At 39.9% G+C, this 26163-nt stretch overlaps 1 protein-coding gene and 1 long non-coding RNA gene across 7 annotated transcripts in view; one reads left to right on the top strand and one right to left on the bottom strand.

Annotated features, from left to right (window-relative positions):
• Positions 1-3: 3 nt before the first annotated feature.
• Positions 4-6531, top strand: LOC123650423. Its single transcript, XR_006739341.1, has 3 exons — positions 4-268; positions 1148-1226; positions 6459-6531. It is a non-coding gene; the product is annotated as an uncharacterized LOC123650423 (long non-coding RNA).
• Positions 6532-21946: 15415 nt separating this feature from the next.
• The window catches only part of CCAR1 (cell division cycle and apoptosis regulator 1), a 55518-nt gene continuing 51301 nt past the window's right edge, over positions 21947-26163 (bottom strand). For 5 of the 6 annotated variants that reach the window (XM_045569298.1, XM_045569301.1, XM_045569299.1 and 2 more), the window contains 5 exons: positions 25839-25985; positions 24936-25056; positions 24645-24830; positions 23455-23660; positions 21947-22298 (listed from right to left, as the gene is read on the bottom strand). In XM_045569298.1, the coding sequence (XP_045425254.1) occupies positions 22239-22298; positions 23455-23660; positions 24645-24830; positions 24936-25056; positions 25839-25985 (720 nt within the window). In that variant the 3' untranslated portion in view covers positions 21947-22238. Of the gene's footprint in view, positions 22299-23454; positions 23666-24644; positions 24831-24935; positions 25057-25838; positions 25986-26163 lie in introns of those variants that run through there. The other variant, XM_045569302.1, reaches the window with a different exon arrangement.

The raw sequence follows: 26163 nt of genomic DNA, 5'->3' as shown, positions 1-26163 counted from the left end.
CGACTCCTGCACTTTCCGGTCGCCCCGCAGCCGAGCGCTCCCCTCCTCCTGATGGGCGCGCATGGGGCTTTCCCAAGTCCTAGGGGGGTCCCGCAGCCCCCTGGAGAGCTTCTAACCGCTGCGCGAACTGCAGGGCCAGGAGTCCCTAGAGCCGGGACGACCAGGGTAGCCGTCGTCGCCCTGGCCTTGGGGTCGTTCCCAGTGAGAGTCCACAAGCGGTGGACTGGGGTGTCCCGGACCTCGCTCAAACCGGAGGCAGGAAACCCAGGTTTGAGTCTCGGTTATGCTCCCAACCTGTTTTTTTGAGACAAAGTCTCGCCATGTTGCCCAGGCTGGGGTGCTGTGGCTGTTCACAGTCGCGATCTAAGTAGCTGGGAGTACAGGCGCGTGCCAGCGCACTGGCCTGCTTTACACAACTTATTTCCCTTCTCAGGACCTCAGAGCTGTCCCAACAACTCGTTTTACAGAAGAATAAACTGAGGACCCTTTCATCCATGACTTTCTGAAATTTCTAGGCTCTGGCCCCTGGGATATTTCATACACTTGAGTGGTGAGGACAGGAAAGTGTTCTAGAGGTGCCACCCTGCTTGGTGAGGCGCAGTAGTGAAATCCGTGGGATTCAGCCCTGAGTTGGATATGGGAGTTCCAAAAAAACAGACACTGTCCTGCCCCAGGAGCTCCCAGGGGTGAAGGGAGAGAAGCTTGTGATGTGCTGTTTCAGCAGAATGTAGCCAGTGCCTCAGCAATGAGGGACAACAATTCAGATGCTAAGAGAAAGAGGCTGAAACCCAGATTTGGGCCCTGCGTGAGGGCTCCTTAACGAAAATGAAAATGAGTATTTGAAAAGAGAACATGGGAAAAGGAAAGGAAGGGCATTGTGCTTAGTACCAGAACTCAGTACTATGAGGAAGCAAAGGTGCTTGGCAAAACCTGGGGCTCATTCCTGGTTTCCCACTCCTTTGGCTCATCAATCATCAATAACTATAATAATTTGAGATAATCTATACCTTGCCCCTAGTGAGCACACAATGAATTATAAATGATAATAACAATAGCTAACATTTATTGAATACTACATGTTGGCAGCATTAATTTCACAACTCTGTTAATTGTTATTACTATCTCTGTTTTGTTTTTTGTTTTACAGATGAGGAATTGCAGCAGCTGGATTAAGAAGTGTTTCCTAGTGACACAAGTAGTAAGGAATGGACTCAGACAACCATCAGGTCAGGCTTCCCTATGACAAATATGTCTGATTTCATCTTCAAATAAGCACGTGAACCTGAGACAAACATCTGACATCTGAATTCTGATTCTTGGATGGCTGGGTGGATGGGTGGGTGGATGGATGGAAGGATAAACACGGCCCAGAGAACAAATGCAATAAACTCCTATGCCTGTATAATTTCACTGAGGAGTAAGCTTCCTCCTCTGGGTTCTATCATGGCTCTCACCTTGCAGGATCAAGGGGGCCTTTCTGCTGGGGAAGTGCAACTGTGATCAACATATCTCTAGTATCTAGTACAGCGTCTTCCCCAAAATAGTAAGGATGGTGATAATTTCCATTTACTCTCAGCTCACTTTATGCCTAGAACTGTATTAAGGATTTTACATGTATGATCTAATTTTATACAAAAATTAATCCTCTGAAAGGGATATTATAATTAAACCATACCTTCCACAAGAGAAACAAAAGCTTAGCAAGTCTAGGCAGCATGCCCGTGAGGACAAAGCTACTAGATAGTGAAGCAGTGATCCCATTGTCTTCTTGCCCACATACCTGACTAAAGGACAAGCCAGGAGACCGTCACCCTGACTCACTGGACCTGTGGCCTGGTGTGAAAAGTTGTCCTGAGCTTGAGTCCCTCTCCTAAGAATTTGAATTGGAAATACACAGAGACAGGTCTTTCTTAGTAGGGGCTGTAGCTGCAAGGATGCTGCGAGGTAGAACCCAGCTATGAGATTTTATGGCCTGAAATTATTAGGTAGAACTGTCTTAAGCATTGGGACCGTTTGTTCAGATGTATGAAATTCCTCTTATCATTTTGCTTAAGCTAGTGCAATTAACAAAAGCACCCAGTTAACAAAAGGGGGAGAGAATGCAAGGAGAAAAAATTTAAACTATAGCCAAATACTTAGCCACATTTTTTCCCCAAAGGATCAGCTACTCCCCAAACTCCTACAAAATGAAGCATGTCTTAAAAAGTTAAATGGAAAACTGTAGGCTTCTAACCTGAATGGTATTGTATTATTACATGGCAAAACTAGAGAAACAACTTTCAAGAGGTTGCCATCTTTGTGGTCTCTGCAGACCAAAGAAACTAGAAGACAGAATTAACATCATTCTGTATTTATAGAGGCCGATAAGTAGTCAAATCATATTTGTTTGTTTGTTTATTGATTCACTGATGGATTGAGATGGGGGGGGTCTCCCTATGTTACCCAGGCTGGACTCGAACTCCTGGGCTCAAATGATCCTCCTGCTTCACCCTCCCCAGTAGCTGGAACTACAGGCATGTACCAGCGCACCTGGCTCAAATCATATTTGTTTTCTTTTTCTTTTTTTTCTTTTACTTTTTTTTCAAGGGGGGTGCTGTGAGGTGGTATCCTATAAAACCCAGCTCATAAAGTCTGTGACACATCCAGCAAGATTTCATCTGCTCTCAAGCACATTGTTAACCCTTTTATTATATAACTTTTAACCCTTTTAACCTTGTTAACTTGTCTGATACAGGCCATAATATTTAGTTACCTGTCTCATCAGGCAACCTGAGATTCCTTGAAGGCCAGGCACCTGCCTGATTCATCTCTGCACCCTGGCACCTAGCCCAGTGCCTGGTACAAAGATTTGTTCAACCTGAACAAATGCGATGTAATTAGTACTTGATGCAAACTAACACTGCTTTTGCTGTTTTCTCACTGGCCTGCTGGCACCACACACAAGGACATTTCTGGTGGTGAATCTGGAGGGTAAATCACCTGGTTGTCCAACAGTCAAAGGCCAGGGCGAAGCCTCAAGGAACAGGGGTTTCTCTGGAGCCTGTTTACAGCATACATGTTGTACTCAGGATGATGTTTGGATTATCTGCCTCAAATTTTTTTTTTACACCAAAATTCAAAATTCCATTAACTCAGAAAATCAACCCTTGACACTTAAGGCTGGTTTAGAAAGCATTTCCTGTCTGGATTCTCTTTATTAAGACCCTTTCCTCTTCTATAGTACCTTTCTTCCCTTTACAAGAAAACAAACAAACCTAGAGACTCCTGTTTCTGTATCTCAAAAGGAAATGTGAGGCTTTGCCAAGCAACCGTGTTGACTCAAAGGTCAGAAAAAAGACGGTGAGGGGCAGGGGATGTTAAAGAAAAATTATTCATGATACTTGGTAAAGGAAGACTTTATTCAAGCCATGGCTATAGGTATGGGGACCACTGCAATGGGGAGAGAGATTGGGCTCAACTCCAACTTCAACAAGGACAAATGGAGATTTATACCCAAGGATTAGGGTAGGGGTAGGTGGATGGAAAATTACTAAGAGGAAACTTCAGGGGTGAGAGGCATTCTCACTAGGCCCGCTCAACAGAATTCCCACTGAAGGCAGGACAGAGTGATAAGATATCGGGGGTAGCCACATGAGGTGGCTCACGCCTGTAATCCCAGCACTTTGGGAAGCTGAGACGGGAGGACTGATGGAGGCCAGGAGTTTAAGACCAGCCTAGGTCGAAAAAAAAAAAAAAAGTCCTTAATCAGTTTAGTGAAAAAAATCCCCCACCGTTGGTATCTGACCACATTCAATTAATTTATTTCTTCATTTCTTTCTTTCTTTTTCTTTCTTTTCTTTCTTTCTTTCTTTCTTTCTTTCTTTCTTTCTTTCTTTCTTTCTTTCTTTCTTTCTTTCTTTCTTTCTTTCTTTCTTTCTTTCTTTCTTTCTTTCTTTCTTTCTTTCCTTCCTTCCTTCCTTTCTTTCTTTCCTATCTTTCCTCTCTCTCTCCCCCCACCTTCCTTCCTTCTTCCCTCTTTCTCTCTCTCTTTCCTTCCAGACTAGAGTTCAGTGGCATGATCATAGCTCACTGCAACCTCAAACTCCTGGGCTCAAGCGGTCCTCCTGCCTCTGCCTCACAAGTATCTGGGACTACAGGAACGTGCCACCTGCCTGGCTAATTCTTAAACTTTTTGTAGAGATAGGGTCTCACTATGTTGTCCAGGCTAGTCTGCAACTCCTAGCCTCAAGTGATCCTCACACCCAGGCCTCTCAAGTATTACAGGTGTTGAGCCAATCCCACCCCACCACCAGGCCAGGATTCTTACTCAAAGTGGATTCCACAAGGACAGAGAGGGAAGCCCAAGGTTGCACCTAGTCAGAAGGGACTCTGAGGAGCCTGATGAAAGTTTTGATCAAAGGAGACTTCGTTACAGAAGGACATTTAATGCCATTTCTTTAAAAAAAAAAAATGACTTTCACTCTACCTGCTGAATTTAGACAAGACAGACGTCTCTGGACCACAGTAACCCTGTGTGTAAAATGGGAGTAGAAATACCTAGCTTACCTGAAGGATTTCTTAGAGTCCCTTCCAGCTTCATGATTCTACAGGCTCCACTTTTACACCCCAGGATGAGAACTGTAAAGTAGCTTAAATAGCTACTGAGTCAAATGAGGTACTAAAAAGATGCAAAATCAGGCTGAGAGCCAGTTATTGCCAAAGCTGATTCTGATTTGCCTTAAATAATTCGTCGGCTTTGTCTTTGCAATGGCAAGAGGCCAACACAAAAATATTTATTGGAGAAAAAAATAAGGTGCTTAGCTGGAACAAATAAAAGTTAAGAATACTAGAAATCCTTTACTTAAGATGTGAAGATCCAGTTCACACTTCCCACTACCCTGCCCCTCCCGACTTTATTAAAGGAACTAACACCCATAAAGCATTTAAAACATCCCATAATCCCATTTTTGTTTAAGGGGGGAAAACTGGAATAATGATCATTATGGTTAAGAGAAATTATTTCTGGGTGATGGAGTTACAAGCAATTTTATTTCTTTGAGCTTTTCTATACTTTCCAAAAGTTCTACAACAAAAAAAGTCCCCAATAATTTTTGGTTTGAAAGAAGTTAAGGCAGCTGACTCTCCTGCACTTGGGACCATCAAAGCCAATAAGCTTTCTAACCAAAATGAGGAGATGCCACCACTCCATCGCCCCATTAAACTTGGGGTCAGAGGGCAGGTCTCAGAGCCTGAAAATATTACTTCCTGAAAGAAAGCTGGAGCACCAGCCTGTCAAGAAGGCCTGTAACCAAGCAACCTTGAGCAGCAAGTCAGCAAAACTCCTATAATTTGAAACATGGAAAATTAGACTCACCTTTCTGGCTACCAGAAAAAGAAGAGTATGAAGGCCTAAGGCAAGATGCCAAACCCAGTTTCAGGATTTTAAAGGAGAAACCACTTTTCTTCAGTTTTATTATAGCACTGAGTGTAAAGCTGGGCCTCATATCCCACTATTTACATGCAAATCCCATCAAAAATGAGCTGGCCCCACTCCAGGTGCCCAGATCTCAAAGGAACTCTGTTTCCAATGAAACCCCTGCCCTCTAGCCCAAAGTTTCTCTTCCCTGCTCTGTCTTGGGAGGAGGGGAGAAAAGATTCTTGAGGTGTCTCCTCCCTCACACCCTGAAATTATTATTGATCGGAACACAAACTGTTCTTTCTCCCTTCACACATTCCATCTATTAGCAATTTTTTAAGCTTATTAATGGCAGGAACACAGGCATCCTCTTAGTCATCCATGTATCTTCTAGAACACCCCCACAGTACGGCTCAAAAGGAAGAAAATGTTTCCCTTAACAAAAGGGTAAAGAACAAAAGTGTGATACAGGACTAGATCAAGTTGGTATGAACCCTGAACCAGAATGAACTGAGCAGATTTAGTTCATTCAACATTCCACAGAATGTAGAATCATCCTGGAAAAGCCAGGTGAGGTGGCTCACACCTGTGATCCCAGCATATTGGGAGGTCAAGGCCAGAGGATTGCTTGAGGCCAGGAGTTTGAGACCAGCCTGGGCAACATAGCAAGATCTGTCTGTACAGAAAAGAGGAAAATTAGCTGTACGTTGTGGCATGTGCCTGTAGTCCTAGCTACTGTGGAGTCTGAGGCAGGAAGATTGCCTGAGCCCAGGAGTTCAAGGTTGCAGTGAGCTATGATCAGGCCACTGCACTCCAGCCTGGGCAACAGAGAGAGATCTTGTCAAATAAATAAATAAATAAATAAATAGATTAGATAGATAGATAAAGGTGGAGGTATCCTAAGCACATATTTATTCATTCTCCTTAATATTAAATATCTAATTTTCAGATTTCCCTGTTTCTCATAAGTTGTTTTATATTTGTTCAAATTAGGACCCAAACAAGGCTCACACTTTTCAATTGCATTGGTTGACATGTCTCTTAAATCTCTTTTAATTTATAGATTCCTCCAACCAACCCCCACTCCTGCCATGGGTTTGTTTTTCTTGTCATCAATTTGTTGAAGAAGACTGTGCAGTTCTAAGAAATACTGGACCGTAAGCTATTGGAACTAATGGAAATGCTTTATCTTTGTGTCCTTCCTTTTCTTACCCAAAGCAATACCTGGAATTTATAGACTCAATAAGTATTTATTCCTATTGTGTTACAGATATTTCTATATGATCCTCTGTAGAATGTTTTTTGGTTTTTTTGTTTATTTTTTTTAAGAGATGGAGACTGTCACCCAGGCTGAAGTGCAGTTCAGGCTGGTCTTGAACTCCTCGTCTCAAGCGATCCTCCTGCCTCAGCCTCCCAAGTAGCTAAAACTATGCACCACTGCACCAGGCTCCTCCACCTTTATTTTTTAAATATCAGTGCATTGGATAAGTTTTGTGATTTTCTTTTTGGCTCGTCAGTAAAAATCTATTACTAATCCTCAGAAATCACCTTTTACAATAAGGTGCATCTGGGTAGCAGAATGCTTATAAAATATACTTGCCAATACAAAAAACATGAAATTTTTAAATAACATCTTTGAAGGAGAAAAATGTCTGTTTTCCAATAAACTCTAGCAGGTACCTTCCCTCCCTACCTGTTCCCTTCTCCCCCAAAAAATAGTAAAGAAAAAAACTCAGCACTGGAAACACAGAAAGAAGTAGTATGAGCCTTCAAATGATTAGGAGGTTGCAAATTCTGGTTTAGATACCAAAGTGTGGCAGTGTTCCTCACAGGACAAAGAGTCACATAGAGAATATTAAGATTTGTTTGTTTTCTTTAAGTAAACTAATTTTCATTGCACATACATAACATTGTTTGGGTTGACATGTTTCTATATTAATAGAATCCGGATCCTTGGGAGGCTTGACCTCAGGACTTTGTGACCAGTCTGGGCAATACAGTGAAACCCCATCTCTGCAAAAAATAAAAATTAGCCAGGCATGGTGGCACATGCCTGTAGTCCCAGCTACTCGGGGGGCTGAGGCAGGAGGATCAGTTGAGATTAAGAGTTGGAGGTTACAGTGAGCTATTATCTGGCCACTACACTCCAGCCTAGGCAACAGAGCGAAACCCTGTATTAAAATAAATAAAAAAGAAAAATAAAAACAATCAGGAAATCTAATAATACAGCCAAAAGGAATTTTGTTTCACCTATTCCCATTCCTCCCATTCTGTCCAAACACACTTGATAAAGAAACTGAGGCCCACGGAAGTTAAGCAAGTGCCATGGTTCCACAGCTAGCGGTTGAGCCAGGAGTAGAAGTGAGAGAAATCTCCAGTTCTGGTTAGACAACAAAGGTCAGCAAACCATGGCCCAGTCTAGCCTGTTTTTGTAGGGTCCAACAGCTAAGAATAATTTTTAATATTTTTATTTATTTTTAATTTTTTTAGAGACAGGGTCTCTGTCGCCCAGGCTGGAGTACAGTGGCCTGATCATAGCTCATTACAGCCTCAAACTCCTGTGGTCAGGTGATCCTCCTGCTTCATCCTCCTGAGTAGCTAGGACTATAGGTGCACACCTCCAAGCCCAGATAATTTTTAAATTTTTTGTAGAGAGGTCTTTACTATGTTGCCCAGTCTGGTCTTAAGATATCTTCCTGTTTAGGCCCCCCAAAGTGCTGAGATTACAGTTGTGAACCACTGAGCCCAGACAATTTTTACATTTTTACTTATTTTTTAAATTTTTAAAAAAACTTTTATTAATATGAAGGTGGGAGAGTAAGGTTTAATTTCCTTTTTTTTTTTTTTTGAGACAGAGTCTCACTCTGTTGCCCTGGGTAGAGTGCAATGGCATGATCATAGCTCACTGCAACCTCAAACTCCTGGGCTCAAGGAATCCTCCCGCCTCAGCCTCCAAAGTAGCTGGGACTATAGGCCCATACCAGGACATCTAGCTAATGTTTCTATTTTTAGTAGAGATGGGATCTCGCTCTTGCTCAGGCTGGTCTCGAACTCCTAAGCTCAAGCAATCCTCCCACCTTGTCCTCCCAGAGTGCTAGGATTACAGGCATGAGCCACCACATTTGGTTTAAGTTTTACATTTTTAAATGGTTGGGGGAATAATAACATTTCTTGACATGAGAAAATTATATAAAATTCAAATTTCAGTGTTTATAAAATTTTATTGTAACACAAGCACATTCATTCACTTATGTATTCTCTATGGCTGCTTTCACAGGCAGAGTTGAATGGTTGCAAAGCCTAAAATATTTCCTCTCTGGCCCTTAATGGAAAAAGTTTGCCTGGTCTAGAGCCCTGTCAGTTTGGGGACCGCTTTACAGAAAAGGGCCAGACATACGGAAAGCATTGTTATACACAAATGGTGGGCCTCCTGGTCCAACCCAGTTGATTTCTATGTTAGATGCTGCTGGAAGACAGAACTGGTAGCTCCTGTGTGTGTCCTCCAGCCAACATGCAGAGCAGAGGTAGGGCAATTTAGTTTTTGTTCTCACTGCCCATTCAATCTTGAGCCTCTCAGCTAAGCCAGTCAACTGGGAGACCAATTAGTGCCAATTTCCATATGAAAAGCATTTCCTTAAGGCAGGCTGAGATCACCATCTCATTTCACACAAACAATTCAGGGTCACGAGGTTCACCTGGGTTAGATTCACACCAGGGCTTAAAAAGTGAAAGGCAGCCCTCTTACCAATCCCCAGAGCTCTCCAGACACCTTAGGAAAAAAATGTCAAAGAACCCACCTCATTTACCAGGAGGGAATCTAGCAGTATAGGGGTCAACTGCCAACAGATCCTACAAATTTTATATTCCTCTACAGTTTACCCTCAGATTTCCCACAGATATTTACGATAAAACTTTATTAGGGCCATGTGTAGTAATCAGTTTCCCTAGAATTCAATTCAAGCACCAGATAGCAAGCCCTCCATTTAAGAGTTTTAAAGTTTTAGGGAACCAGAGACCCATTTCCAAGAGACAACGAATTCTCAAAACACATTTCTTATAAGTGAAAATATTCTTTTGCTTATGGGGAAAAGATGCATTTATAGTCAACCTTATTTTATACTAGATTGCCTAAAATCTATTGTAAGTAAATTTTATGTATATGTTGGAATATTTTAATAGGATGAACACAGCTTACTACTTAAATTCTTGGGTGAAACATTACATAAAGATAATAAAAATCTCTTATTGAGAGCATATAGTTTGTCATTTAAAAGAACTTTATAATTTTAAAAATTGAAGTGCCATTCATGTAATATAAAATGTGCCCTTCTAAAAGGGAACAATTCAGTGGCATTCAATGCATTCACAATGCCATAGTTTGTCTTTTATGTCAATATAGGCTTTTCACATTTGCATAAATTTTAATATTTTGAATATTAAAATGGCACATATACCCCTAGTGTCCCTGTTCCTTTAATGAATTTGAAGCCAAGAATTGTTTTTTAAGGCCTGGCATGGTGGCTCACGCCTGTAATCCTAGCACTCTGGGAGGCCGAGGTAGGAGGATCACTCGAGGTCAGGAGTTCGAGACCAGCCTGAGAAGAGCGAGACCCCATCTCTACTAAAAATAGAAAGAAATTAGCTGGATAACTACAAATATATAGAAAAATTAGCTGGGCATGGTAGCGCATGCCTGTAGTCCCAGCTACTCGGGAGGCTGAGGCAGGAGGATCACTTGAGCCCAGGAGTTTGAGGTTGCTGTGAGCCAGGCTGATGCCACGGCACTCCAGCCTGGGCAACAGAGCGAGACTCTGTCTCAAAAAAAAAAAAAAAAAACTCAATGGATCACCCAGCAATTCTATTCATAGGTATATACCCAAGAGAAATGAAAATATAATATCCACATAAAAACTTACATGTGAATATTCATAGCATTATTCATGATAGCCAAAAAGTGGAAACAACCCAAATGTCCTTCAACTGAGGGATGGATGAACAAGTTTTATCTGTAGCTTGGAACATTATTCAGCCATAAAAAAGAATAGAAGAACAAACGGATGCATCTTGAAAATATCATGTTAAGTGAAAATGAAAGCAGCCAGACACAAAAGGTCACACGTTGTATGATTCCATTTATGTGAAATGTTCACAGTAAGGCAAACTCACAGATGCAGTGAGTATATCAATGGTTGTCAGGGGCTCAGGGGAAGAGAGGAATGGGGATTGATACACTGCTAATGGGTATGAGTTTCTTTTTAGGGTAATGAAAATGTTCTGGAATGTGTCCTTGAGTACACTATAAATATTAATAAAAATCACTTTAAAATAGTGACTTTAATGTTATGTGAATGTTATCTCAATGTTAAAAACTGCAAACAAACAAGAAAAACCCTCCAAACATTTCAGAGCACCAAGTACTTATGAGGCCCATAAAGCCTGGCCTGAAATGACTCACTGAGATGCCAGGGCTCCCACAGGTGGGCAGAGATTGGCTGTTTGTGGGGAGTGTCTGAGCCCATATTTGGGGGGAATTTCTTTTGTGAATTCATATCTTTCTTCTGACTTTTGTTTATACTTCTTTAGAGAGAGGGCTTTTTTAATACTTAGGTCCCATGTTTTAGGGGCAACTTCCCCTTTATGTTATCTCAAATGCCCTTTGTCCAAATCTGCTGCTTCCTTTGTTCTATGGATACATCTCCCTTTAGCTCTCAGGACTCAAGAGAATTGACACAAAGTCCTTTATGCCACAGGCCGTCTGCTTATTGCTACCATACCACCTCCTTCACCACATTTCACCTCTAAGGCTCCTCCCTTAACAAGCTAGGTAAGAGAGCATAAAAATGGCTGGGATGGCTTACTTTATTCCCAGCTCCACCTCCTGGACAGAAACTGGGTCTACACAAGAATATTCTCTGCTTCTCCTGTGGCTTGACCTTGCTGTTTTCTGGGATTGCTCTAAGAATCCAAGAATACTCCTTTTAAGATTGTTCAGGGTCTGAGAGGGGAGGTGTCAACTCTTAGCATGCACCTTCACTTCACAGTAGTTGTGACTGCTTTTTCTTTGCAGGTGGGAGTTTTCCCTCCATTTCATTATTTTTGTATTTTTAATGATCCTCAATAGAAGATAATGCCAAAAATGACTTTATTTCACCATTTTTATCTTGATAGACCATATCCCAACGCAAATGTCTAGGACAGCCCCCTTACCAGCTGTGAAATGAAGATGTCTGCCCTCTTTGCTTTCATTCATCCACTCTTCACCCTCAAATAGTTTATATATGCATTTTTTTTTTTTTCTTTTTGGAGACAGGGTCTCGCTCTGTTTCCCAGGCTGGAGGGCAGTGGCATCATCATAGCTTACCATAACAGTGACCTCCTGGGCTCCTAAGCAATCCTACCACCTCAGCCTCCCAAGTTGCTGGGACCACCCCTACGTGCCACCATGCTCAGCTAATTAAAAAAAAAATTTTTATGGAGATGGGGTCTCACTATATTGCCCAGACTAGTCTCAAACTCCTAGCCTCAAGTTGATCCTTCCACCTCGGCATCCTAACATGCGGAGATTACAGGCGTGGGATATAGGTATATCACAGAATAACGGCCACCTCTGGCAGATATAAATATGTGACTTCATAATCTTGGGCAATTCTTTTTTTTTTTTTTTTGCTGGCTGCTTGGAGTTTATTTTCCACTTGGTGCACGGGGAGGAGTTACGGGTGTCAGGAAAGCTCAGTGTGCTTGGACAGTAAAGAGCAGGGCTTGCTCGATTTCCTGTTGGTGTCTGCAGTGTTGCTACCAAAGAACCCAACTTCTTTCCTGCTTGCCACAGCCTGCTCTACAGGACGGGCGGGGCTCTGCAGCCCGGAGCCTGGGCTGGTGGTGGCTGCTCCAGTGAGGACGGGGCCCAGCACCCGCTGTGCTGGGCTGGAGGTGGTCATGCTTCTGGAAGCCTGGGGGGCTTCGGAGTGCTCTGGGGACTTCACAACTGTGGTCATGAACGGGAGAGCAGACTTCCCGAAAAAGCAGCTCACCCACCAGTGACCTGGGTCAGCCTTGGGCAGCCCCGGGTGGTGGAGGATGGCTTCCCCAGGGCGCTTGGCGCTCCCACACGAGCTGCTGCTGGAAGCGGAGCCCAGGCAGCGCCGGTAGTAGTCCTGGGGGGCCGCGAGCGAGCCGCCGGGCGGGGAGGGGGGGATAGCCGCCAAGCTCTGGCTGCAGGCTGGTGGGAAGCTCGGCGGCGACCCCTCGCGGGCCTCGGCGCATGATCACGGGCGGCAGGGCCGGGGGCGGTAGGCCTCGCAGCCCATTTGCAGGAGACCGCAGGAAGTCGCTTCACGACCTAGACGCGTGTGCGCGCGGGGTCTTGGGCAATTTATTCTAATGAAGTAAAGACTTCATTTAAAACCTTTGTCTTATCCAAGCAGATAAAGATTGGCTCCCAGGAAGCAAGAGCTGGCTTGCTACTTTTTCCCCCCCAGACAGGGCCTCACTCTGTGCCCGGGCTAGAGTGCAGTGGCATCATCATAGCTCACTGCAACCTCTAAGTCCTGGGCTCAAAGGATCCGTGCCTCAGCCTCCTAAGTAGCCGGGACTACAGGTGTGTGCCACCACACCTGGTAACTGGCCTGCTATTTATTAAAATAAGAAAATTCTTTAGGTGGTAACTTATTTACAAGAAATCCTTAATAATTTAAAATAAGAGTACTGCTGAAGTCCTCACTGTGACTAAAGAGTAAGGAGAAAAAAGAAGGAAAAAAACCAAGTACTGCTGAAGCAACACTGAATGCCTGGGAAAGCAAGAAGTTTGTGATCACAGATTTACTTTTGAACCTGTTTCCTAAAATGATCTTTATCTGTAGACTACTGGAGATCCTAGGCAACCAAGAACTAAATATCACCATGCCTTAAATAGAAATAAATTAACTGTGAAGCTGAAGGCGTGGCTTCAGAATGGCATATTTTCTTTCTTTTTTTTTAAAGACTAGGTGTTGCTACGTTGCCCAGGCTGGAGTACAATGACTATTCACAGGAGCAATCATAGCGCACTATATCTTTGAACTACTGGGCTCAAACAATCCTCCTTGCCTCCACTTCCCAAGGAGCTGGGACTACATGTGTGCCACTGCACCTGACTTCAAATTCAAATTCTTAGAATGATTGTTAGTTGGTTGGTTCTCTTCTGGAAATAGCAGCTCAAAGTTTAAACATGCATCTCCTGGCAGCATTTCTAACTGCTAGGTGAATGCCTCCTGAGTTTGTAAAGCTGGTAAAAACCCTGGGATAAGTAACAGATGTATCTGGGAAGTGGCATAATTGTAGCCCAAAGCTAGTGTACTTTATGCTTTATAAAAGAATGGTTCAAAGTAGTTTTCCTTTAATTAAATATTTATGTTATAGCCAGAAACAGTAAGTGGTCTTTGTGTGGCCAGGGACTGGCTTTCAACATGTTTATCTTATCTAATAAAGAAAATGAATGGCCATTAAACATTAATTCTTTACATGTTAAAAGATTCTGTTTTTTCCCTGCCTGAAGGAAGATAAAAAGGCTACAGATTATCTATGAGCTGCATTTGGAAACACACTCTTATAAAAGGACTGGAGGGCAGGTTCAACTAGGAAGTGGATCTGAAGTTTTACTGAGGCCAGATGATGTGAAACATAACCCTTTACCATAATCTGGAGACCACAAAGGAAAAACTTTTTATTTTAGTTGCATTTTCTCACCTTTAGAATGGGGAAAGTAAGACCATTTTTTCATTTACTTTTTATATTTTTTATTCTTTGCCATTAAATAGCTGTGTGAAAGACCAATTTTTCGATGAAGCTTAGATTACTAACTGCTATTAGCAACTTTCCAAACTATTATATGACCCTTGCAAATAATAATTTGTCAAAGCAAATTAATCCCAGGACTAATTTACATTTTCAGTTTATCTTAAATTTGAAAATTTAGAATGATCATGAACCAGATAATGCAAATTCCTCATATTTAGTCTCCCTTAGATGTGAGAAAGTTTTTTTAGAAGTTTCAAACTCCAAGATTAGTGTTTTAAAAACCTCCATTTAATGGTTTCCTATAGATCACATTTAAAGTTATTCCCTGCGCTTTATGAAGCTTAATTTGCTTGAACTGCTAGAGCAACGCTACAATATCGATTATTGTTGGAACAAAATAAATATGTATACAACCAAAGGCAAAATCTGCACCTGATTTTGGAACACAGACAACTTTAGGGCAAAGGCCAAGAAAACACAAATAAATTGGGTTTTTTTGTTTTTTTTTTTTTTTTGAGACAGAGTCTCACTCTGTTGCCCGGGCTAGAGTGCCATGGCGTCAGCCTAGCTCACAGCAACCTCAAACTCCTGGGCTCAAGCGATCCTCCTGTCTCAGCCTCCCGAGTAGCTGGGGCTACAGGCATGCGCCACCATGCCCGGCTAATTTTTTCTATATATATATATTTTTAGCTGTCCGTATAATTTTTTTTCTATTTTTAGTAGAGACGGGGTCTCGCTCTTGCTCAGGCTGGTCTCGAACTCCTGAGCTCAAATGATCCACCCACCTCGGCCTCCCAGAGGGCTAGGATTACAGGCGTGAGCCACTGCGCCCGGCCAAGAAAACACAAATAAATGCTAATTAACAAAAACCAGGGAGGGGTTTGGAAAAAGTTTAATTCTGAAGTTAAATGAACTCCCCAAATTTGAGAACCTAGAACAAACTTCATACAAAGAAGCACCCTATTATCCACATGTTAATAATGAAACTGCAGTAGTGCAATAAAGGAGAAAAAGTGATTATATGGTATCCTTTGATGTTAGGTCTAGGGCACATGGGTTCTAAAACCAGTGAATTGGAAAGCCATATGTTCTCAAGACATTGTAAAACAATGCCAAGAGCTAAATATTTAAAAGGTAATTGAGATATCAAAATATTTTAAAAGTTTGAATACCTTAGTAAAGAATAAATGTTTTACAATATCCACTTAGAAAATATGAGGGGAAAAAAATCCAGTGAGACTTAAGCCAGAAACTAGTTATCCCAGCTGAGGCCCACTGTCAAACTTTGTTACCGTTTGAAGGAAGCTCTCCTGACAGGTTCATGCACTTTACATGAACAAAATTTCTCAACACACAAAGATCCATCAGTTTAGGATCTCCTACAGAAAACACATGGACTCTTTAAAAATTACTAGTTTTGCTTACTGGTTTTGACATCACTTCTAAGCAAGAGTACTGCTGGAGCAATACTGAATGCGCCTGGCAAAGCAAGAAGCTCATGGATCAGAGCTATTACCTTTGAGCCTCAGTTTCCTAAGGTGATCTTTATCTGCAGACTAATGGGGAGGTTCCAGGCAACCAAGAGCTAAACATTACCAAGCCTGAAAACAGAAATAAATAGCAGAGCTGAAGGGTTAGCTCTATAATAGTAGGATTCTTATTTTACTCCAAATCCAAATTTACTCTGGATTTGATTTCAATTTGAAATTAGGCTGGCTCACACTAACATATTAAATACATTAAAATGCTTTGATTTTTTTGATTAATAAATGTCTGCAAAAACCACTCAAGTTAAACCTGCATTTCAGCCCTGCATAGTTTAAGTATCTGATATCATCAAACTGTAGACTTAGGTTCACCAAGTTCCTGAGCTAATCAAAACTATGTCCAACACAGTTTGGAGTTAGGAGTTCATCATACCAATGGATTTACAATTAGTTTCACTGTGTTAAATATGGTGTGAACCCAAATGGCCTCATGTTCACCAAGCTCTTCACTCAAAATCTGTATGGTTGAGAATATGTGGAGAAAGGAAAAAAAATTTATATGGATGAGGCACTTCAGTTCCTGGCCTCTGCCCAAGTTTTTTGCTGAACTTGGGGCCCAGGCTTGAATCTTGCCTCTATGGTTGGGACCCTGACAATTTCCAAATCCTCTCTACTTTAGGGGCTGGACTCTGTCTCCCTGGCCCAGGGGCCAGGTATAACTCGAACTGATAAACTTCCCTGGAAATAAGATTACAATCTGTTGATTTTTAGTAATACTGATAACTGCCTGGAGGACTACCCTCTCCTCACCCTCTCTCTTTCCACTAACAAGACTGGACCTTTGCATAGTGAAGTTAGCTTGTACACAACAATCTGGACTGTTAACCACCCCTGGGTAGGGGAGAAGCATCATCAGTCCCACTGATTATGGGCATACTTGAGTTCCTTAATTCTTATCCTTTGAAACTCCAGTATGCCTCAAGGGACGCCTACATAGCATTCTAAAAAGTCACCATCCCAGAAACACTTGTGGGAAAAGAGCTTCCCTTTTTTGATACATAGTAAAGGTATTTATGAGAATGAGGTGGTAGAAGCACCTTTGGCGTAATTTTTGCCTGAGAAACTATTAATAAAATATATGGAAACTTTTGGTTTTGGCATGACATGCTGCTGGTATGAGGTTCCAAAGATCATACTAATTTCAAGAAATTATCTCCCACCCCGCATATTCCTAAAGAAGGTAAAATTAAATGACAAATTTGAGGGTTTAGATTTAAAGGTACGTTCATTTCATTTCATTTTTTAGATGAGTCTCCCTCTGTTGCCTAGGCTGGAGTGTCATGGTGTCAGCCTAGCTCACAGCAACCTCAGACTCCTGGGCTCAAGAGATCCTCTTGCCTCAGACTCCCAAGTAGCTGGTACCACAGGTGTGCAACACCAGGCAGGCCTGACTAATTTTTTCTATTTTTAGTAGAGACGGAGTCTCACTCTTGCTCAGGCTGGTCTCCAACTCCAGGGGCTCAAGTAATCCTTCTGCCTCTGCCTCCCAGTGTGCTAGGATTACAGGCATGAGCCACCTTGCCTGGCCTTAAAGGTATGTTTAATTTTTAGAAACTGAACCTTAAAAATTTATTTTCAATTACAAAGGGAAAGTTCTCAGGATAGAATATCCATATATCTACCCCCTGAACTTAAATAACTGAGTGGATCTTTCTGGAACCTAGAAAGACAAATATTCCATAGAGCAACATCCCAGGAACATATCTAATTTAGCCAAATTAAGTTTCTCTCAAATTTTACCTTGCTCATTTAAAGCAATTTCTATCCAAGGGCCTAACTGGTCATGGAAGTTCCCCTTTTGCCCCAAGGAAAGAACAGTCTTTTCAGTTATGACTTCACAGAGCATAAAGTCACTGCTTGAAGGTTAGGTCCCTTTAAGAGTCAGGCAGATGACTAACCCCTGGCTGGGCATGCACAAAGAACCTGGAATCGAAAGCCTTTGCTTAAACTCACTCTCATCTTTTCAACAGATCCCCCCCTTACTTCTTCTGACATCTACCCAATACCTGCCTTGCCATTTTCTTGATCTCTCCATTGTTGAAACAATGCTTCATTGCCTATTGCTTACCTCTTCCCCTGCTGACCATCTCAATTCTTAATTTTTTTTCCTCTTCGACCTAGCAACCTACTCTAGTGTTCTTGCTCTAGTCAGCTTAGACAGGCTCCCTCACCACCTACCTAGTCTCCCAACCAAGCACTTACCAACTTACCAAATTATGTCTCAGCATCTTACTTTGTTATCCACCTGACAAGGTAAGGTAGGGACTACACTGACCCGAGAGACACTTCACATTAATTAGATCATGTTTATAATTTGAAACCACAAAAAGGAATTATATAATCATATCAGCTTGAGAGTGAGGAGTGAAAAAAGAAAAATTAAAAAACAAAAACAAAACCCTAGGGCTGGTTGTGATGGCTCATGCCTATAATCATCCCAGCACTTTGGTAGGCCAAGGTGGGAGGACTGCTTGAGGCCAGGAGTTTGAGACCAGCCTGGGCAATAGCAAGACCCCTTTTCTGTACAAAAAAATAAAAAAATTAGCTGGGTGTGGTGGCTCAAACCTGTAGTCCCAGCTACTCAAAAGACTAAACCAGAAGGATCACATGAGCCCAGGAATTAGAGGTTGCAGTGAGCTATGATGACATCAATGCACTCTAACCCGTGTAACACAGTAAGACTCTGTCTGAAAAATACCCCTCCAAAACAAAAAAATAAAACTATGAAATAAAAAAAATATGATTGTTTTTCCCAGCTTATTTAATCTGGTTGATTAAAAAGTTGTGACCCTTTCTGTAAAGCAACTGTCACAAATTAGCTTTTCAAAGTGATTACCTGCAGGTTCCTAGACTTGCATTCATTAAGTCAATAAGTATTTCAGTGTCAACTATAGTTTATTTTTGCCCCTAGAGAAAAAGCCCAAATGGCTGAGTTATGATCTCCAAAACTTCTCCCAGTTTTCATCTCATTTTAAGTAGGGAAACTTGCTTTCTGTGAATACCTTAGTTTGGAGGTTCTCCAAGTGTGTTCCTCTAGACCAGCAACAGCAAGCAGTGCCTGGGAACTTGTTAGAAATGCAAATTGTGTGCTAGAGTCCTCAAAGAGTAATGGATGACCTTATTCTCTGGCTGTGGTCCTCATGGCAGTTAGTCACCAGGTTAGTGACATCTTTCAGACTGACCTATGCAACTGTTAGACTCACTTATATTCACAAATTAAGGAATAGTTTAACTAGTTCTTTAGAAGATCTCTATTTTAGGAATGTGTAGATTTTCCAGAGTGCTGTCAAGTGACTTGAATTTTACTCTTGGCACTGCCTGTTTCTTCCTTAGTGATTTATCCTGATTCTATGAAATAAAGCTCACCTTTTCCTCCTGGGGAGGGGGCAGGGTAAGAAATGCAAATTCTTAAAAAAAAAATGCAAATTACTGCCAGGTGTGGTGGCTCCTACCTGTAGTCCCAGCTACTCAGAAAGCTGAGGCAGACACAGGCAGAAATAGCTTTTAAAAGAAGGGACAGAAAAACAAAAAAAAAAAGAAGAAAAAGAAAGCTGAGGCAGGAGGATAGCTTTAGACCAGAAGTTCGAGTGCAGCCTAGGGAACATAGCAAGATCTCATCTTTAAAAATTGAAGGGAAAAAAAAAAAAAAAGCTCAAATTCTTGGGCCCTAACCCAGACCTCTAAATCATAAAATGTGGGAGTGGAGCACAGCAATCTGTGTTTTAAAAAGCCTTCCAGATGATGCAGATACATACTAGTTTGAGAACCACTGTTTTAGATTACGCATAAAATAATCACATTCAGATTCTATCATTAATGGGACTGAAATGGGAGCTGACTCAGTGACTTAAATACACCTCATCTTACTCTCATAATATGCCTCCAAACACAAGAAAAACTAAGTATATAATTTATGTCAGCTGGGCACAGTGGCGCATGCCTATCTATAATCAGAAGGATCACTTCAAGCCATGAGTTTGAGTCCAGCCTGGGCAACATAGTGAGACTTCATCTTTACAAAAAATTTAAAAATTAGCCAAGTGTGGTGGCACACACCTGTAGTCCCAGCTACTTAGGAGGCTAAGGCAGAAGGATCTCTTGAGCCCAGGAGTTGAAGGCTACAGTGAGCTATGATCATGCCACTGAACTCCAGCAGCCTGGGCAACAAAGTGAGAGGGGAAGAATTAAAAAAATATATTTATATTTATATATATATGTATAAATATAAAACAGACATCCACAACATAAAAAAGGTAGGAAAATAAAATGTTATCACTGACCTAGTTTATTATCTTTTTTTTTCTTTTGAGACAGAATCTTACTCTGTTGCCAGACTAGAATGCCATGGGGTCAGCCTAGCTCACAGCAACCTCAAACCATGCCCAGCTAATTTTTTCTATTTTTAGTAGAAACGGGGTCTCGCTCTTGCTCAGGCTGGTCTTGAACTCCTGAGCTCAAGATACTCTTCCACCTTGGCCTCCCAGAGTGCTAGGATTACAGATATGAGCCACCATGCCCAGCCCTAGTTTATCATCTAATTAAAGTTTTTGGCCTGGTCAATGACAGAAGAAGAGATTGTATTTTTACTTCTAAATAAATATCCAAAATAGTTAGGAAAGGCAAAACAGGTTCTCCCCTCATTTCCTCTAAAACCAATTTTTCTGTATGTGACTTGTTTTTTCCCCTTGCTTAGTAATGTCAATTTCTACTTCCAGTGAAACTATTTTGTAAGAAATATACCTCTAAGTAACAATATAATGGAATGATTTTGTCTTTTTTTCCATCATCCCAATTTTACTCTGATTTAAATTTATGTAGGAGGAAAAAAGCCTGACATGTGGCCTTATATGATCTTTTTCATTGAAAAACAAACTTTTTAAAGTAACTCTATCATTACTATCTTTTAGTTAGAAGTATATCTTCAAATTTTTCCTTTGAGGAAAAGTGCTTTCCAACAACTCTATAATGTTTCATCTCACCTTAAAGACAGAGAAACATTTACACAGTAACTGTATAATTATGGATCAATCCATACTCCGACTTTGGAGAGGTTTAAAAAGCTGTAAGAACAGAAACAGCAACTTAAGACAAAAATTAGTCTGAAGGAATCTGAGGTATTTTAATCTATTTCTTATTAAGAGCCATGTGGATTCCATTTAGCTTGAGTCACATGTAACATGGCACTTTACATTCTCATATTCATCTATTTGGAATACCTAGCCATTATTCTAACAAAATAAAGTAAAACAAAATGAAATAAAATAAACTCTAATATGGCATGTATTTTTATGACAGTGAAACATCCAGTAAGTGTTATTTAAATACAAAAAACCTAATCATCTGTTATAGACTCCATTAACTTTCTACTAGTATAACTTGAAAGACAAAATGTCATTTAACTTTATATTCCTTTAGAGCAGGGTTTCTCAACCTGGGCACTATTGACATTTTCAGCTGGATAATTCCTTGTTGTAGGGGCCGTCCAATGCAACACAGGATGCTTAGTAACATCCTTGGCCTCTACCAACTAAATGCCAGCAGCACTCGCCCAGTTGTGAACCAAAAAAACCTCTCCAGACATTGCTAAATGTTCTCTGAGGGATAAATTTACCCTAAGTTGATAACCACTGTTTTAGAGTATATCACATTTCCTACCTTTTCACTCAATAGTTAAATCAACTCTTAAATATTCACTAAAATCCTAAAGGAAGTACACAGATTAATTAAAAAAAATATTTTTAATTAAGGAAGACTTAAGGCATCACACTGACATCTACTGGCTTGGTACTAAACTGTTCATTTGACATAAACTACATTTTTAAAAAACCCTCAAAATTAAAAGCAACATAGGTGCTATTCTGGGAAGGTAGGAAAATTAACTGAGTGCAGTAACATTAACATCAGGACAATTAATTTTATGTAAAGCCTAAGGTATACAATAAAAATACTAGTTCTCTATTGCTTTCTTAGTTTTTGATATATTTTCTTTTGGATGAACTGAATTCTTAATGAATGCTTTTAGAGACTAATAATTAGAGGGAAATTTTTGGTGACAAGTAAAAAACTTTGCAGTTCAAAAAACTTGCAAAAATCAAGCAGCATGCTATTTTATGATTTATACTGAAAATTTAAAAGATGGACTAAAAAAATCAAAATCCTAATAATGATAATTCTATAAATAAAATTTTCTAGGCATTTTAATAAAAGACATTTGGTAATTAAATACTACTGTCAATTAAATTGATGAACTTTATTGGGGTTGAAACTATAACAAAGTTCATCCTAAAACATTTTGCAATGCAAAATTATTTCACTCAAGGAGTGTTTAATAATTTGAATGCTAGGAATTACAAGCAATTTTCAAAAGCAGAGACTCACATTCATAAAACTTTATACATCATTTGAACTAACAGGTATTTATACTACTAAAATCAAACATGCATCACCTTCAAACATTCTTATATCATGATTTTATATATTACATTATTTAACACCATTCCTCATCAGTACATGAATTTTTATCATACACTCGCACCATTTTCCTTGGATTTCTGATCTTTGTCTTCATTCTTTACATTATCCTGTAAAACAATATAGAAGGAAAAAGTACATTTTATTAGATGACCTTAAAAGTTACTCTGAAAGTAGCTTACAATGGCATTCAGTTATGAGGTTTTTTCCCTAGTTATAACGAATACTAATAAATTAATTTTAATGTCTTGGTGCCAAAGAGTTTTCTTCAATTCTGCCCAAAAATAAATGGGTTTAAAAAAGAAGTGAAAGATTTTATCTTCCAGAAGTTCATATCTACTCTCCAGTATAGAAAGAAATATTAAGACAAATAAAATTTGCTTTAAGAAGTTTGTACACATTAATCATGTTGACATTCAGTTTTAGGAAAATATAATCTTTTGGGCATCACTTTTTTTTTTTTTTTTTGAGACAGTCTCGCTCTGTTGCCTGGGCTAGAGTGCCGTAGCATCAGCCTAGGTCACAGTAACCTCAAACTCCTGGGCTCAAGCAATCCTCCTGCCTCAGCCTCCCAAGTAGCTGGGACTACAGGCGTGCGCCACCATGCTCGGCTAATTTTTTCCATATATTTTTAGTTGTACAGCTAATTTCTTTCAGTTGTTTTTTAGTAGAGACAGAAGTCTCGCTCTTGCTCAGGCTGGTCTCGAACTCCTGAGCTCAAATGATCTACCCGCCTCTCGGCCTCCCTGAGTGCTAGGATGGGCATCACTTTTGACTAATGTCATGAAGGACAAATGCACCATGATTTGCTTTTTGAAAAATCACTAAGAGCTTAATAACATTAAAATACATTAAAGAATGCCACAAATAGGCCAGGCATAGTGGCTCACGCTTGTAATCCTAGCACTCTGGGAGGCCGAGGCGGGTGGATCACTTGAGGTCAGGAGTTTGAGACCAGCCTGAGCAAGAGCGAGACCCCACCTCTACTAAAAATAGAAAGAAATGATCTGGACAGCTAAAAATATATAGAAAAAATTAGCCGGGCATGGTGGCGCATGCCTGTAGTCTCAGCTACTCCGGAGGCTGAGGCAGAAGGATTGCTTGAGCCCAAGAGTTTGAGGTTGCTGCAAGCTAGGCTGACACCACAGCACTCTAGCCCAGGCAACAGAGCAAGACTCTGTCTCAAAAAAATAAAAAAGAATGCCACAAATAGATTTAAAAAAATAAAATAAACCATGAAACTATTGAAAGTACAAAATTTCTAACCTTCTTGAGAACAATGTGGATTTCATCCATTACTGTAGATAAATTTCTGATTGTCTTATTCAGTTGGTTTTCAAATTGCAAATTCATGTTTTCTGAAATCTTTAAGTTTTCTTGTAACTGACTAAGGTCCTTTTTAACTTCTCTCAGTTCACCAGAGAGACTTTTGTTGGAATTCTCCAAGTTTAATATAGTTTTTTCATCTTCATCTGTTAAAAAAAAAAAATCCAAAGTTCACCATGTTACTCCCTAAAATTTCCAATTTAACTTTGAGGTTAAAAATATTTAAGCCATGGTGCGCTTGCCCCTCCTGTCTTCTTTCCATGTGCATGAATGCCCTGGGTGATACTCTCAAGAGCATCAACAATGCTGAAAAGAGGCAAATACCAGGTTTGTATCAGACTGTGCTCCAAAGTCATCCTCTGGTTTCTAACTGCAATAATGAAGCCTGGTTACATTGGTACAGTGGTGAATTTGAAATCACTGATGATCACATAGCTGGGAAAATTGTTGTGACCCTCACAGACAGGTGAAACAAATGTGGAGTGATCAGCCCCAGATTTGATGTGCAAGTCAAACATCTAGAAAAATGGCAGAATAATCTGTTCTATCCCATCCGTATGGTTTTGTTGCACTGACCACCCTCAGCTGCCATTATGAATCATGAGGAAAATGAAAACACAGAGAAGGGAAAATCCTGGGATTCTTTTTCTGGGGATGTAATACATACTTGCAAATAAAATGCCTCAATGGAAAAAAAATGCTTAAGCTATGAAAATAAGAAGCTGATACAATTACATAACCATAAATGTCGATTTCATTAGTTATAAAGCACACTGTAATACTCATTTAATTTAAATTTTAACTAGTATTATTTCTAAACCCAGGTTCCATTCTTAGATGATGGTATAGGCTAAAGAAAGTAAAAACAGGTAAAAACTACGTGGAACTAGAGGAGGATGGAAAGAATAAAATAACAAATAAATGTGAAGATGTACATGAAGGGCTAAAAAAGCTACGCAATTTTATAAGCTGAAACAGAAAAAAATCAAAAGTAAAGTTACATATATGCCCCAACTAAAATGCATGGTATGTATATGCATGGGTGTATAAGTATGTCATGTGTATGTACTCATTCATATATACCCTAGCAGGGTGCTGAAAGCATTAACATAGTCAATGCCATCCCTTACCTGTTTTTTCTTCTAGTAACTGCAGCTTCTGTTCTACTTCAGCTCTTACTTTTTCACTTTTTTCCAATTTTTGCAAGAGGCTTCCTACATCTACCATTGCACCATTATACACAATGAGGCCAACATTTTCTTCTACATCCTTTGATTCCTGTTTTACTGTTGGTGTAGGAAGTAATAACCTGTTTCCTAGAACACAGTATAAAAGATTCCATGTTTTAGTAATCTATTTACCTTAATAACCTAATTAATATAGTTATAAAAAAGCAAGATGTTAAAATAATGCACTCAAACCTAGCATATCTTCCAATAATGATTCAGACTCTTCGTGGTTTTCTTCATCTTTTGAGGTGTCTGTTAATTTCCGGTAAAAGCAAGATTCACGGAGCACTACTTTATTAAGAAGCTTCTTTACCTTATATGCAAGTAAGTAAACAAATTAAAAAGATGAAAATACGTTATTTGATTGTCCTAGAACAACTGTGTTCTAATTTTCACCTATCATGAACATCCATGAAAACTTGTTTTCTCAAGTATCCACTCCCATTCAATTAGAGCAGTTATGCTTTTTAAGTGTCTTCCCTATAAATCTAAGTTCCAAGCTATTATTTGAAAAAAAAATTCATTGTTAAAAAGAAAACATTGATGAAAATTCTAACACATACATTAAAATATATGTAAAAAGAATGTTTATTACAGCTTAGCTTGTAATTCCAAGAAATGGAAACTACCAGCAATAGGGACTAGTTAAATCAATTACGATATATCTACATAATGAGATACTATGCAGCTACAGAAAGAATGATGTAGATCTCTATTTTCATGGTAGAAAGACTATAATATATTGTTGAATGAAAAAAGGTGCCAATCAATATGTACAGAATGATTTTATGTCTTGTTTATAAAAATGGAACTATCATATGTATCTGAGAACTAGAAGATTATATGTTAGCTCCAAGGAATAGAACTAGAGGAATCGGGAGAAGGGACTGCATACGTTTCAGTATTACTTGACTGTTTTACAATCAGCATGCGTTGTATTGCTTTTATACATCAAAAAGTCAGTAGAGATTAAAAGGAAAAGATAAGCACCAATCTATAGAAGTAAATACATTAACCTGTTTTCTTTTGAAAAGGTAACTTTTTAAAAAGTCACTAAAAAATGATTTCATATTAAATATTAACAAGATAAATTACCTGAGCCCGAGAAAGGTGTAGTCCAAGAGTATAAAGTATTTCTTCCAAATCCTTTTCAAGAAGGTAACCACAATGACTTTGATCAAAATAAACAAAAGCCATTAACAGATCCCTGTTAATTGTGATCATCTGAGTCTTCTCTTTTTCCTAAAGAAAATGCAGAAGTAGAAGACATACTATACAATTCTTTTTTCGTTCCTGAAAAGTGAGAAAGTGGGACTGTTTCCATCTAATAACAATAATCTGACAAGACTTTTGCCCATCCTAGCTAAAATGAGTTGATTCTGTATAAGAATACGGGAGAAAAGAATCAGATATACTGGTT

This window comes from Lemur catta, chromosome 14 (genome assembly GCF_020740605.2).
Source record: "Lemur catta isolate mLemCat1 chromosome 14, mLemCat1.pri, whole genome shotgun sequence".
Lineage (NCBI taxonomy): Eukaryota > Metazoa > Chordata > Mammalia > Primates > Lemuridae > Lemur > Lemur catta.
The sequence above is the reverse complement of the archived record's forward strand: the minus strand, read 5'-3'. Positions and strand labels throughout refer to the sequence as shown.